Genomic DNA, 13540 nt, shown 5'->3' with positions numbered 1-13540 from the left:
ATCCTCCCCATCGGGCTGGGCCGATGACCTCCCTGCACTCCTGGAAAACCTCCACAGGGAAGAGGTGGGGCTGAAACGCCTGGTCCAGCAAGAATGGCCTCTCCCAGGTCCCTGGGGGACCCCAGAACCCAGAGGCCTTCCCAGGGCCCCTGGCTGAGCCTTCACACAGGGACTCCCTGCTCCTCCGATGCCTCCCTTCCCCTGCCCTTCACCTTCCTCCAGGGAACCCTCCTGCAGCTGGGGTCTCGTGGTCACCCCCCTTTTTTTTTCAACGTTTATTTATTTTTGGGACAGAGAGAGACAGAGCATGAACGGGGGAGGGGCAGAGAGAGAGGGAGACACAGAATCGGAAGCAGGCTCCAGGCTTTGAGCCATCAGCCCAGAGCCCGACGCGGGGCTCGAGCTCACGGACCGCGAGATCGTGACCTGAGCTGAAGTCGGACGCTCAACAGACTGAGCCACCCAGGCGCCCCTCGTGGTCACCTCTCCTACTCTTTGGACCCTATTTGTCTAGTCCTGGTCTCTTCATACTTCGGCCTTTCCTCCAGAACGGAGCCCTTGTCTTTCGCCTCTGACTCGCTGTCAGTCTGCGTGCGTCGAATGAGAACGCGCTCAGGCCCCAGCCCCATGGGGCGCAGTGTGCCGAAGGGTGGCCCCTGTCGTGCTGAGTAGTGTGCCCTAGAGCCTGAGGATGTGACCTTATCTGGAAAGTGGGTCTTCTGCTTTGCAGGTGCAGTGAGGAAAGGATCTCGAGATGAGATCCTTCTGGAATGAGTGAGTGGGCTCAAATCCCAGGACAGGTGTCCTCCCACGAATAGGAGAGGACCCAGACACGGGGCGGGTGTGGGAAGATGGCACCCGGAGGGACGTGGCCACCAGCCCAGCACCGCCTGGAGCCCTTAGGAGCTGGATGAGGCCGGAGGGATCACGCCCTGGAGCCTTTGGAGGGAGGGCGGCCCTGCTGGGAGAGAATAAATTCCCATTGTTTTGAGACCCCCCCAGCTGGTGAGTTTGTTATGGCAGCTTCAGGAGGCTCCTTGCGTGGGGGAAGTCACGCCTTTTTCTCTCTCTCGCTCTCTGGCTCAGTGCCTCCCGTCCTGGGCGCTGGCAGCCAGGCAGGGTGCGGGGTGAAGCAGGTTTTGGGATGACGCAGCCAGGGTTGAACCCCGGGCACTTGCCAGCGGGCCCGTTCTGAGCCCCCTGCTCCACCTGCCTGAGCTCACTGCCCGCTCTGCGTCGAGCACTATGGTGTCACCCCCTCGGGATTCGCTGTGGGGGACCCAGTGAGACGCCCAGCGCCGGCTACAGGGCCCGGTTCCCAGCATCGGTGAGCGCCGGTCCAGCTGTGCGCTCCTGGGCCACAATCCCGGCTCCCTTTTCGCATCCACGCCTGCCACTCAGCAGGTCAAACGCTCACTCAACGCCTCTACGCGGAGCCTGCAAAGACCAACAGTCTGCTGGTGACACGGTCAGGGGCTGGAGACCGTTGGAAACCACATGGAGAAAAAGCCCTGGGCGCTGATCTGGTGTCCGCCAGATAAGGACTGATCGGGTGAGGCTCTGGCTCCGGAGATGGTTAACTGAAAGCCGCAGTCCTTAAGAGGGGGTCCCTGCACCCGCTGTATCCGCGTCACCGGGGAGCCGGGTAGGAATGCGGATTCTCAGACCCACGGGGTCAGAAACCGCTGGGTTGTCTGTCACACAGCCCTCAATCTGGGTTGTCACATGCCCCCAAGGGGACTCGAGCCCGGGTGCCAGGAGTAAAGCAGGTTCACGTTAGAATTCCGGATGTGACCTTCGTGGACCTGTGTTTTCCCGAAGGGGACAATTTCCTGTATTCTGCCATCTCAGCGGACAGCACAGCAGGTCGGAGAAGCGGTGTCTACTCAACGTCAGGTCCCAGACCAGCCACGCCCGCCTCCCCGGACCTCGGGAGTGATGTGGAGTCTGGGCTCCACCGAGGGGACAGTGAATTCGAATCTGCCTTCTGCCAAGACCCCAGGCGATTCACGAGCACATTCGTTTCAGGGGCCAAGCACCTGCTGACTGCCTGGGCCTTTGCACGCACTTGAGTCCACAGCGGGCCCCACAGCCCACGGCGAGCTGCAAGGTGGGCACGCGGACCCCTTTGTGGATGGAAACTAGGCTTGGAGAGATCACATGGTCTAGCTGAGCTCTGAGCTCTTAACCAAGCCCCCCTTCCTCAGACTGGGGGGCCTCAGAGAGGGATCCTGGGCCCAGGTCATTGACTGAGATCAGGTGCAGGCCTGCCCCTCCTGCTCTCCCAGCTGCCCTCCATCAGACCCTCAGCAGCCAGGAAAGCCCCGCCTCCTGGGAGGGGCCTTCACCCGGGTGGGGGAGGGGAGGGCGTCTTAAGACCCCCTCCTCAGGCTGGCAGTCACAGACGCTGCAAGCTCTTGGGACCGATGGCTCTGACCTCTTGTCCTTGTTCCCCTTGGTGTTGAGACATGACCCCAACACGTGCTCTCTAGAGCTCCCTTAATTCCCGAATCATCTCCCCACCTCGGGCACAGCTAGAACCTTCCTTCTTCCACCAGTGGGGCCCAAGAAATGCCGCTGAACCAGCTGGAGTGAGCCTGAGCCCTGTCCCTGATGGCTGACAACTATCTGATCTTGAAGTCTGGATTTGGGGGTAAGGGTGAGGGGCTGGGGTGGAGGCTCGGGAGAGGAGGGTAGGAGGTCCCCCGGTGAGGATAAACCGGGGCCTGGGAGCGGGTCACTTAAAAGGGCAGCACGAGGCAGCCCGTGGCGTGGGGCCGTTGGGACAGATGGGTGACTCTGATTTGGGGAGCGAGACCAGTCACAGCCAGGAAGGCAGTGTGAGGACTGCGCCTCTTCACCGCCCCCCCCCCCCCCCCCCCCCCCCCCCCCCCCCGCCTCCCTGCTGCTTCTAGCCATGGAGGGACCGATGGCCGGCAGCCCAGGCCTCGCAGAGAAGCCGGTCCCCGCAGCCGCCAGCCCCTCTCTGTCCTCGCTGGGCGCTGTCTTCATCCTCCTGAAATCCGCGCTGGGGGCCGGCCTGCTCAACTTCCCCTGGGCCTTCCACAAGGCGGGTGGGGTGACCCCCGCCTTCCTGGTGGAGCTGGTAAGCACCTGTAGAGCATTTTTTGGGGCAGGGGGCGGGTCTCCTGGGGTGGGATCCAGAGGGGAATCCTCAGCATCCCTCCTGGGGAGCTGCCTGTTGTAGAAACGACCCCTTTGGAGACTCCCGTTTGCGTTCGCTCTCTGCTCAGCTGCCGCGGGACGGGGTCCTCCCACCGCAGCCCCGAGTGGCGAGCACCCCTAGGCTGTTGAGGGTGGGGGGTGGGGAGGCGCCTGCCTCAAGTGATCATCTGCAGGCGGTCACCTGGCCAGTTGGCTCCTCTCACCGGCTGGTTACAGCTCGATGCTGAAAGTTGAGCCCTGCGTGCGGTCGGATCGGGTGTAAGATGCTGTGACCCCCACCCCACACCCGGCCCGGCCTGCCGACCCGTCACAGCCATTTAGCCAGTCCGGCCAGCTGCATGTGGAGCCTGAACTCCCTTCTAGAAAGGCCAGGGCTGGACAGCCCCAGCGGAGAAGGGCCGCTAATTAGCACAGCTTCATTTTATTTGCGAAGATTCTGTTTCCGCAGCTGATAGCAACAGCTGAGTTGTGTGGGGAGCTGGTCCACAGACGTGATTTTAAATGCCTTTTTATGGCGGCCAGCTGATCGTGGCCACGGGGCCTTTTCTGTCCTTCGGGAAACTGCCCAGTCCTAGCTTGTGTAGTGTCCGGCCTATGAAAATAGGTAACCGTGGGACGATAGGGCAGGGGTTTCTTTGGGGGACAGGACACGAGCGAGCTCCGGGGCACGGTGGTGGGTTCTCAGTCCTGACGGGTTAGGGTTGTACGGTCGGATCTCTTCCAACGATACGTGTGTTCTTTTAACCCACAACCCACGGGATTTTAGGAGAGTAATTGAGACTCTCTGGGTTTCTGAGATCTCATTTATCCAACTGGGGCAGGATAGTAGGAATCCCAGGTGCAGAGACGTACAGCCCGAGAGGCCTCGACAATCGCTTGCCCTGTGGCTCTGATCTCCGGGCAGGGGCAGGCCTGGTAGCACATTGGGTAGAGGTCCCTGGTCTCCAGGTGGCCTGTGTGGGTGACAGGCCTGGTGGAGAGTGATATCAAAGTCCCAAGGGTCTGGGGCGCCTGGCAGGGTCGGTCGGTAGAGCATGTGCGACTCTTGATCTCAGGGTTCTGAGTTCAAGCCCCATGTTGGGCCCCGAGCCTACTTAATTAAAAAAAAAAAAAAAGCGCCTGCGGGGCAGCTGGCTCGGGTGGTGGGCTGGGGGTCACCCTGGCCCCACGGTCCTGCTCCGCAGGTCTCCTTGGTCTTTCTCATCAGCGGGCTGGTCATCCTGGGCTATGCTGCCTCTGTCAGCGGCCAGACGACCTACCAGGGTGTGGTTGGAGGGCTGTGTGGCCCGGCCCTGGGGAAGCTGTGTGAGGCCTGCTTCATCGTCAACCTGCTCATGATCTCCGTGGCCTTCCTTAGGGTGATTGGGGACCAGCTGGAGAAGCGTAAGTACTGGCACAGGAGTGGGGGGCGCCCCCAGGGGGCTTCTGGTTGATGAGCGGGATGTGGGTACTGGGGGGGGCCTTGGGGGGACAGCAGAGGCCAAGGCCACCCCTGAGCTCCTTACATCGTGGCAGAAGGAGTGGTAATGAGCACCCTGGGAGTCATGGAGGGGGAGGGGCCGTGCTGGATGTCTAGTGGGGACAATCCAGTTTACGGATGGGGAAGCCAAGCCAACTGCAGAGAAGTCCCTTTGGAGAGCGAGCCAGTAACACCTTGAATCTGGGGATGGACGTCCAGGCCTGAGCCCAGGCCCCCTTGGCTTCTCGTCCCCCGTGGACCGTTTCCCTGCAAACACTGCTAGCTGCATCGTGCCTGCTTTGATAGGTTTCCTTTTTGTTCGATTCAGCGTATTTGCGAATTCTTGCTGGGATTTCTTCCTCGACTCACGGGTGTTGACGCTTGTGTGGTTCAGTTTCCACTTACTTGCGGAGTTTCCTAGATCGCTTTCTGGTTTCTGCCTTAGTTGTGCCACGGTCGGAGAACATGCTCCGTGTGGTTTCAGTCTTTGGCCTCGGAGACTTGCTCTGGGCCCCCATGTGATCAGTCGTGGTGGGCGCTCCGGGGGCCCTTCAGGGACGTGCCTGGTGCAGTTGGGTGGAGTGTTCTCGAACACTGCATCATCTCTAGGTGCTCCACGGCTTGGTTGAGATCCTCCCGAGCCTCCCTGATTGTTTTTCCAAATGGAGTTACTCCCTCAGGTGGTGAAAGGTGAGTGTGCAAATCAGCTGTGTTTGCAGGTTGGTGTGTTTGACCCTTGAATTCTGTCCATTTTGGCCTTCTGGTGCTCGAAGCTCTGTTGGCAGGCTCCCACCCGTGAATTGTCCCGTGAGGATCGTGAAAGGTCGCCTCCCGTCTCTGGTAATACTTTGCCTTCAAGTCCAACCTCTCTGCCACGCGTCTAGTCCCTCCAACTTCCTTGAGTGTTTGCCTGGCTTCTTCCCCTCCTCCTCCCCCCCCCCCCCCCCCAGCCCCAGGTCGTTGTGAACCTAAAGGTAACTTGGGAGTTTCAGGTATGTTTCCTGCGGACCTCATGTAGTTGGGTCTCGCTTTTTTCTTTCTTTTTTTTTTTTTAATCGTCTCAACAGTCTCCGTGTTTAAGTGTTGGATTTTAAATTGGAAAGTGGTTAGCGATACGCTTGGATTTTGGTCATCTGTTTTGCTATTTGTTCTGTCACTTGAACCAAAGGCCCCCAGTGCTGGGGGTCCCGAGGTTCCAGGTGCCCGTGTCTTGGGGGGGTGCTTGTATCCCGAAAAGCATGGAGGTTGGCGAATCTGAACCTCCCGGTGGCTAAAAGGGGCATAGAAGCGCCCTGCCTTTCGGTGTGAAGTGGAGGTCATGTCCGGTTCCACCTCTGGGCAGAGGTGGTTGCACCAGAGGGCAGCTGGAGTGATCCGAGCAACCTTGAGGACGCAGACCTCCTCCACGGGCTCTGGGCAGATGGCCTGGGGTGTGCTTGTGTGTTAGTGGTTAGAGGGTTGGGGATGTGTTGTCTCTGCAGGCTTCTTGGCAGGGGGGCCAAATAAAGACTGGGGGTGCCTTTGGCGGTTGGGGTGCTTGGTGTCCTTGTGTGCAGTGGGTACCGATGACAGAAGTGACAGGTGCTGAAAGACGTCAAGGAATGTTCTAGAAAGTTGAGGGCTCGGGAGGGACTGCTGGAGCCCAGATGTCCGAGCTGGGATCCTGGCTGAGGAGATCTAGATGCAAAAGTGGGGCTTGTGTCCCTTCCCAGAGGCTATGTGGGTCTGGCACTCCCCGAGGTCTCTGTACACCTCTGGGTGTGTGCATTCCCCTGGCGTTTGTGGCCCGGAACGCCTGTTTTGCTCTCGTGCCTGGTGCCTGTGTAGAGTGACCTCGGGGTGGGACCCTGGGACCCCCCCCTCCCCCCCCAGCCTTGCAGGGGTTCAGTAGAAACAAGCTACTCGGGTAAGGTCTTGGCTTCTGTGCATGGCTGGCTTGCATTTGGTGAACAAAGAAGGGTCACAGTCCAGCACAGCAAGTGCCCCCAAGTGGGCCGGGAAGCATCTCTCAGCTCCCAGCCCTCTGCAGCAGGGCTGTGGGGACCTGGGAGGAGGGACACCCCCCCATCCTCCCCCTCCTCCTCCCCCCTCCCCATCCTTCCCCCCTTTCGAGCCCCAGGCCATCTTGCTCCTCCCCCAATGCTCTCCCCTCCCCCACGGGCCTTGCCTCTTCTGTCACCTTCAAATTCTCCATTTCATTGTGGTGGGGAGGAGGGGGACACCGGTCTGGGTTCTCCCGTTCCCCCTACTGAGAGGTTGGTGGGAGGCTGGGAGGAGTGTGTGTCCCTTGCCCCCATCAGCATGGGCTCTGAGACACGTTGGCCCAGCAGACTATGACAGATGTGACATGGTGCCCGTTCCAGGCCCAGCCTTTAAGCGGACAGGCAGTTTCCCCCGGGATCTTAGGGAGCCCCCAGTTGCCCCGGCCTAGCCTCCTGGAGGGTCCTTGTGGGAGAGACCCCAGGACTGCAGGGAGGGCTCAGGCATCCCCACCAGACACCCAGTGTCGAGCCATCGCGGACCCTCCAGACCAGCCTACCCGTGGGCCATCCACGCAGACAGTCCCTGGCGTGTGACAAAGCCGTCGCTCTGGGCCACTGTTGGGGGGGGGGGGAGTTTATCAGGGGGACGTTTACCGGCTCTCAGTATCAGCTCCCCCCCCCCGCCCCAGGCTCATGAGCAAACAGAAAAGCATCTTTTTTGAGCGGATTAGGGCCCAGGTGCCTCAAGGGCAGGCCACTTGGCCTCTTCCTTGTGGCGGCCCCTCTAGCAGAAGGTCACCGAATGGCTGTTGAATGAATCTGCGGCAAGGTTGCTGCCCCCGTGGTGGCACGTGACAGGTGGGGCTCCTTGCCCCGGCCGCCCCCGGCCCGCCCGGGAGCAGGGACCCCTGTGGCTGGGGCTCTGAGCCTGGGGGGTGCTGGGGCCGCAGCTCTGAGCGGTCCCCGCCCTCTTGCCCTCCCTGCCCTCAGTGTGTGGCTTCCTGCTGCCCAGCGCCCCCCCAGCCCCGCAGCCGTGGTGCGTGGACCAGCGCCTCACCCTGCCCCTGCTTTCCGCGCTGGTCATCCTGCCCCTGTCCGTCCCGCGCGAGATCGGGTTCCAGAAGTACACCAGGTACGGGGGAGGGCTGCGGACGCTTCCCTGCCAGGGTCCCCACCTGTGCCGGCATCTGCAGGTGGGGGGTGGGGGCGGGGGGTTCATTCTGCCAGGGATTAGGGGGGCGGCCAGCTCTGGTCCTCCCCTTTTGGAGAAGAGAAAAAAAGAGGGAAAGTTACCCAAGTAACATGTACGCGGGATAGAAAACAGAGCTAAACAAGAACGTGTGTTGACATGCCTGCTATTCTGTGATTTCATTATTACAGACGGTTTATGCGCACAGGCACGGGGAGACCCCAGATATACACTTGGGTTCCACCTTGCGGTCTGAGGTGTTTTGGGTTTCTTTTTTTTTAACGTTTATTTGTTTTTTGAGAGAGAGCACAAGCAGGGGGAGGGGCAGAGAGAGAGAGGGAGACACAGAATCCGAAGCAGGCTCCGGGCTCCGAGCTGTCGGCACAGAGCCGGACGCGGGGCTCGAACTCACGAACTGCACAAGATCGTGACCTGAGCTGGAGTCAGAAGCTTAGCCGACTTAAAACTACCCCTTTATATATACTTTCGGGGAAAAAAAAAAAAAACAAAAAACCTGGCAAAAGGACTCACCTGAGTTTGCAACCTGCCTTCCCCTGTTGCGTCGTGAATGCCAACAGACTTTTCACCTTAGAACTAGAACGGAGAGAGAGCACGCGGGGGACCCAGGTCCCCTCTGGGCTCCAGCCCTTGCCTGGCTCTCCTGTCGTGTCAGCAAGGTCAGGGGCGCACCCCGCTTTGGTGTGGCCGAGCCGAGGGCGTCCCGGTGTGGGTGCCACATCGGAATGCTGTCTTGTTGGAGAGATGGGGGCTCCCGAAGCTCTCGGACCTGACGGGTGTCGGCCTGGTTGGGAGCTCGACGCCTCTGACCCCTGGGCCTCAGACAGGCTTCCCGCTGTCTCCACGACACAGACACGGAAATCGAGGCTCGGAGCAGTGGGGACCTTGCCCGACACCTAGCCGGCATGGGCCACCCTGGCCCTCAGATGGTGCTCTGTGTCACTCCGGGCTGTGTGTGGCGGGGCCGGTGTTCCCGTGATGGGGTGGCTGTACCGTGGAGGCCCCTAACGCCGTGTTCCGTGTACGTTAGCATCCTAGGCACCCTGGCCGCCTGCTACCTGGCCCTGGTCATCGTGGTGCAGTACTATACTGGGCCCCAAGGCCTTGCTCGTGAGCCCCGCCCCGCACAGAGGTGAGTGTGAGGGGGCGGCCGTTCATGGCTTCCTGTGTGAGGCCAAGAGTGGGGGTGGGGAGGGGCTGTCCTGCAGAGATGCTGCGCGGTGCCAAGGGCTTGGGGTTTGCTGGGAAGCCACTGCGGGCTGAAATCAGATCTCGTGGCAGGGCCATCTCCACGGGCATGTGACCAGCAGTCACCCAGAAGGGCCCTGCACGTGGCTGAATGGCCTGCTGTTGCAATCCTGAATTTTTTTTTTAACGTTTATCTTCAAGAGACACACACACACACACACACACACACACACACACACACAGCTCAAGCAGGGAAGGGACAGAGAGAGAGAGAGGGAGACACGGCATCCGAAGCAGGCTCCAGGCTCCGAGCCGTCAGCCCAGAGCCCGCTGCGGGTCTCGAACCCGTGAACCGTGGGATCGTGACTTGAGCTGAAGTCGGGTGCTTAACCGACTGAGCCCTGCCGGGCACCCTGCCATCCTGAAATTCTTCCCTGAACAAGGTGCCAGCGTGTTCATTTTGCGCCAGGCTCCACAAATTTCGTAGCCTCTTCTGGCCAACGGATTGGAAGCAGGACCGCAGAGAAGAGGCTGGGGCGACTCTGAGCTTTGGCCTTGAGCGCTGGGAATGGTGGCAGTGCTGTTTCCTGGGGTGGATGAGACGGGAGCAGGGGCAGGGGGAGGAAGTCACGTGGGGACATGTTACGTTGGAGGCGGTTCTGAGACCTCCAATGAAGACGTCCGGTGGCCAGTCAGACCTGCGTGTCTGGAGGTCAGAGAGGGGTCCGGACTGGAGGGAGAAAGGTGGTGGGTGTCAGCCCCGAGGGGGCATTTGAGGCCACCAGCCCGGGTGAGAACGGTACGCTGAGCCAGTGGTGCTCAGTCCGGCACCAGGAGGTCAGGGACGGGAGGAGGAGGTGTCGGGAGAAGAGAAGGAAGGAGAAGGTGCAGAATGGGTTAGCTTCCGGTGGGGCGGGGCGGGGGGGAGCTCTCACTAGTACCTCGAGGGAAGAATCCTTCCTGCCCCTTCCAGCTTCTGGTGGCCCCGGCGATCTTTGGCGTCCCTTGGCACATGGTTATATCCCTCTGTCTCTGTTTCCATCATATAGGACCTTCCCTTGTCTGTGTCTGTCTGTTCTTCTGGTAACAACACCACCCCACTCGGGTGTGACCTCAGCTCGTTTTCCCTCATGACCTCTACCAAGAACTTGTGTCCAAACAAGGCTTTGTTCTGAGGTTCCCAATGGATATAAACCTGGGGGGATGTTAGTCAACCCAGCGTAGAGGAGGATAGAAAGCGGGCCTCAGCAGTCAGCAAAATTTCAAGAAGGTTGGGGTGACGGCCGCCAAAAGGCTGTTGCTGGGTCACGCAGGACTGAGTCCCAGCTTTGAATTTAGCCACGGAGGCTGCTGGTGATGGGACGAGAGCTTCATGAGGGCGGGAGAAGGGGCTGAGGGTCCCAGTGGATTAGGCCCAGGGAAGAGAGTTCTTCTGAGAAGGGGAAGAGAGGAGTGGGCAGGAGCTGCTGGGGGAACCAACACCAGTAGGTGCTGCTTATCTCTCACTCCACTATGTCCCCCCAGGTGCCAGAGGCTGGTACCCAGAGCTTGTCAAAGGGAGCTGGGGGTCCTCATCTGGGGGCCCCTGAGGGGGGCCGGACCTCAAGGCTCTGCCCTATGTATGGCTCCGTCCTCTCAGGCAGTTTGGGTGGCGGTCAAGCCATCCTTGCCCTATTGGATTTGATGGATGCTGCCAGTGCCCCCGCCCCCGACCTCGACCTCCATGGGAACGGAAAGTTGGGAATTCCTTCTAGCCCTGTCCTCCGTGGAGAAGGTCAGCTTAGCAAATGTGAGCACAGGTGTCTTTAGAAGATGCAGTGTGCCACATGCATCGTTTTCCTGGTAATTAACAAGCCTGTGTCACAGCCTGGCTCAGCTACGTTTTCCTGGTATTGTTTAAAACCCCTCCTCAAGTGGCGGTTGTTGTGAGTCGAACTTTTTGTGACAAACCCCTGTTCTTGTCCATTTGCAGCCCCTCCTCCTGGACCTCCGTGTTCAGCGTCTTCCCTACGATCTGCTTCGGGTTCCAGGTAATGGCAGCGTGCGGGTGGAGGTGCGTGGCTTGGGGGGCTATGGTGACTCTGCTCCCTCGGGAGAGGGTGGCCCTGTGTCAGGAAAGAAGGTGGAAGACTCGCTACGGGGCGAGGTGGGCGGTCTCCTGGAGGCTGTGCGTGTCGGTTGGCATCTGGGCTCGGTGAGGGGTGAACTACTGTTGAACCTGGGCACCCGGCCTCTGCCGGCACCAGCAGCACATCTCTTGGGTCCGGGGCAGCGTGTGGGGCTCCGGAGCTTGTTCCCTCCTCTGCGAAATTTTCCCGGGGCCATCTCCCTGACTGGGGACCTGGTGCCACCCGCTTAGACAGAACGCCTTTATGCAGGTGGCTGCTGTCCCTGGTGCCTGGGGGAGGAAAGATCCTGACTCTGGAGGCGTTCGGGGGCCGGGAGGCGTACCGGGCAGAAAAGGGGAGCTTGTGACGGAGTGGCACAGAGTGAGGGCGGGCCGAACTATGGGAGGCGACGGGTGAAGGGAGCGGGTTCAGCTAGTGAGCCTGGGAAGGGAGGGGGCCGCAGGCAGGGGTGAGGCGGCGGGAGAGCTGCAGGGGTGAGGTAGGTGCCCCCCCATGGTGTTAGAGGGGTGCAGTGGAGGCAGAACAGCCGCCCCCGCCACCCCCAAACACCCCCAGACACCCCCAGACATCCCCAGACACCCCCAGACATCCCCAGACACCCCCAGACGGGTCCCAAAGTAAAACCGAGTTCGCAGGGGCAAGTGGTGTTCGGCCCGACAGCCGTGCCTTCTCGACTGACTTGTTCCTCCCCTTCTCTGTCCTCCAGCTCCTGTTTGTGCTTTTTCCGTCTTGCGTTTTCTTTGAGGATCGTTTAAAAAAAAAAAACAAAACAACCCTGGAACGTTTCCATTTATCCTCTTTATAAATCAGTTGAAATATCGCTTCTGGGGCTCAGCAAGCCGCTCGCAGGAACGTCTCCCATTTCTTCTCGCACGCCCCGTATTTTCAAAGAGCTAAAGCGACGATTTTGTTGTCAGCGGTTTGGACGCGGCCTTCATCCCTCTCTCCCGCACCCGGGCACCATATGGTGCGGCAGGCTTGCGCCGCGGGGGCCGCTTTCCAGATGCTTCCGAGGGCTGCCCCCCTCACCTTTGCCTCGGCTCCGTCAGCCGGTTCTCCTAGCAACCGGGGCCTGGGCTGCGGTTTCCAGGGACACGGGAGGCAGCGATGAAGAGCTGGGAGAAGACAGACGCGAATCGCAGGGTGGGGGTGGGGCTCAGGCCAGAGGAGACCAGGATCTGGGGGTGGGGGGGTGGGGGCGGAGGGCAGTTGAGGGTGAAGAGGGAGAGAGGAGGAGGAGGGGCAGCCTGCTGGAGGGGTGGCGCGGGAAGGGCAAGTCTCCTGTTGGCCTCCGGAGCTCTGACCTGGCCAGACCGCTCCCCGCCCCCTCGAGCGAGCAGCGGGGCGCCCCGTCCAGCCTGCAGCGCAGCGCGAGGGCCGAGGAGGGGCAGACGTGGGGTGCGGGCTCAGCTCCCAGCCAGCTCGCCACCCCGGGACTTCTCCGTGGCTGCTGTTTTTAAACAGCCGTGTTGAGGTCTAAGTCCCGTGGCAAACAGTTCCCTCGTTGGCCGCAGGCGACTCAGAACGCTGGCGACGCCCCGAAAGGAGCCCTGTACCTGCGGCCGGCCGGCCCCCACGCCCTGGCACCCACGTGTCTCTCTGCGGATCTGCTTCGGGCGTTTCATTCTAAGGGGGTCCCTTGGGCCCGGCTTCTGTCCCCCAGCGTGCTGCTCTCCACGTTCGCCCCTGCCGTGCCCTGTGCCGCTCGCTGCCCCGCTTCCCGTGTCTGCGGGGTGGTCGTCGGCCGCATCGAGTGCAGCCTGCAGACCGCTCCTCAGCCGGTCGACGTGTGGCCTGTTTGCGCTCCCCGGCCAGTGTGCTCCTCCACCTGCCGTTTCTCCTGCCCTGGGAGCAGAGAGCCGGTGCCATCCCCGCCCCGGTCCCGTCCCCTGTCCCAGCCGGGCAGCCCTGTCCTTGGGAGCCATGTAAAAGCTGGTGGAAAGGCAGGAGAAACGGCCCAGGGGTCTTGGGACAACCTGGGGGGAGGGCTGGACGATATCCTGCCACAGCCGAGCGTCCTGTCCCCACCCCTGCGCTTCGCCGTGCCCTGGAGACCCCCACCGCGTGGCGTCCTGGGCGACCCCACAGAGTCTGTGGGCCTTGGGGGTTGGTGTGTACTCGGGAGCGGGGATGGGGAGACAGACCCCCTGTCATGGGGTCTGGGCCGTTCTGGGAGCCATGCGGATGTACCTGAGAAATGCCATAGGGGTAGGTACAGGAGGCGGGAACCTGGGTCCCCTGGCTTCCCCTGGCTTCCCCTCGCTTCCCCTGGTTGAGGCTCCCCTTGAGGATAAAGCCCCCAGGGCCTGGCTGAGCCAGCCTGCAGCCAGCAGGCTCCTGCAAGGTCAAGGCAGCCTGGGGCAGGAGTGTCGGGGGGGAAGGGTGTGTG

General features: G+C 61.1%; 1 protein-coding gene across 1 annotated transcript in view; it reads left to right on the top strand.

Annotated features, from left to right (window-relative positions):
* SLC38A8 (solute carrier family 38 member 8) overlaps nucleotides 1-13540 on the top strand; it is a 33337-nt gene that overhangs the window by 6530 nt on the left and 13267 nt on the right. The window contains exons 2-8 of the mRNA XM_043599771.1: nucleotides 2029-2110; nucleotides 2559-2653; nucleotides 2916-3106; nucleotides 4371-4569; nucleotides 7618-7759; nucleotides 8865-8966; nucleotides 10995-11052. Coding sequence (XP_043455706.1) covers nucleotides 2614-2653; nucleotides 2916-3106; nucleotides 4371-4569; nucleotides 7618-7759; nucleotides 8865-8966; nucleotides 10995-11052 — 732 coding nt within the window. The 5' untranslated portion in view covers nucleotides 2029-2110; nucleotides 2559-2613. The remainder of the gene's footprint in view (nucleotides 1-2028; nucleotides 2111-2558; nucleotides 2654-2915; nucleotides 3107-4370; nucleotides 4570-7617; nucleotides 7760-8864; nucleotides 8967-10994; nucleotides 11053-13540) is intronic.

The sequence above is a fragment of the Prionailurus bengalensis genome, chromosome E2 (assembly GCF_016509475.1).
Source record: "Prionailurus bengalensis isolate Pbe53 chromosome E2, Fcat_Pben_1.1_paternal_pri, whole genome shotgun sequence".
Lineage (NCBI taxonomy): Eukaryota > Metazoa > Chordata > Mammalia > Carnivora > Felidae > Prionailurus > Prionailurus bengalensis.
The sequence above is the reverse complement of the archived record's forward strand: the minus strand, read 5'-3'. Positions and strand labels throughout refer to the sequence as shown.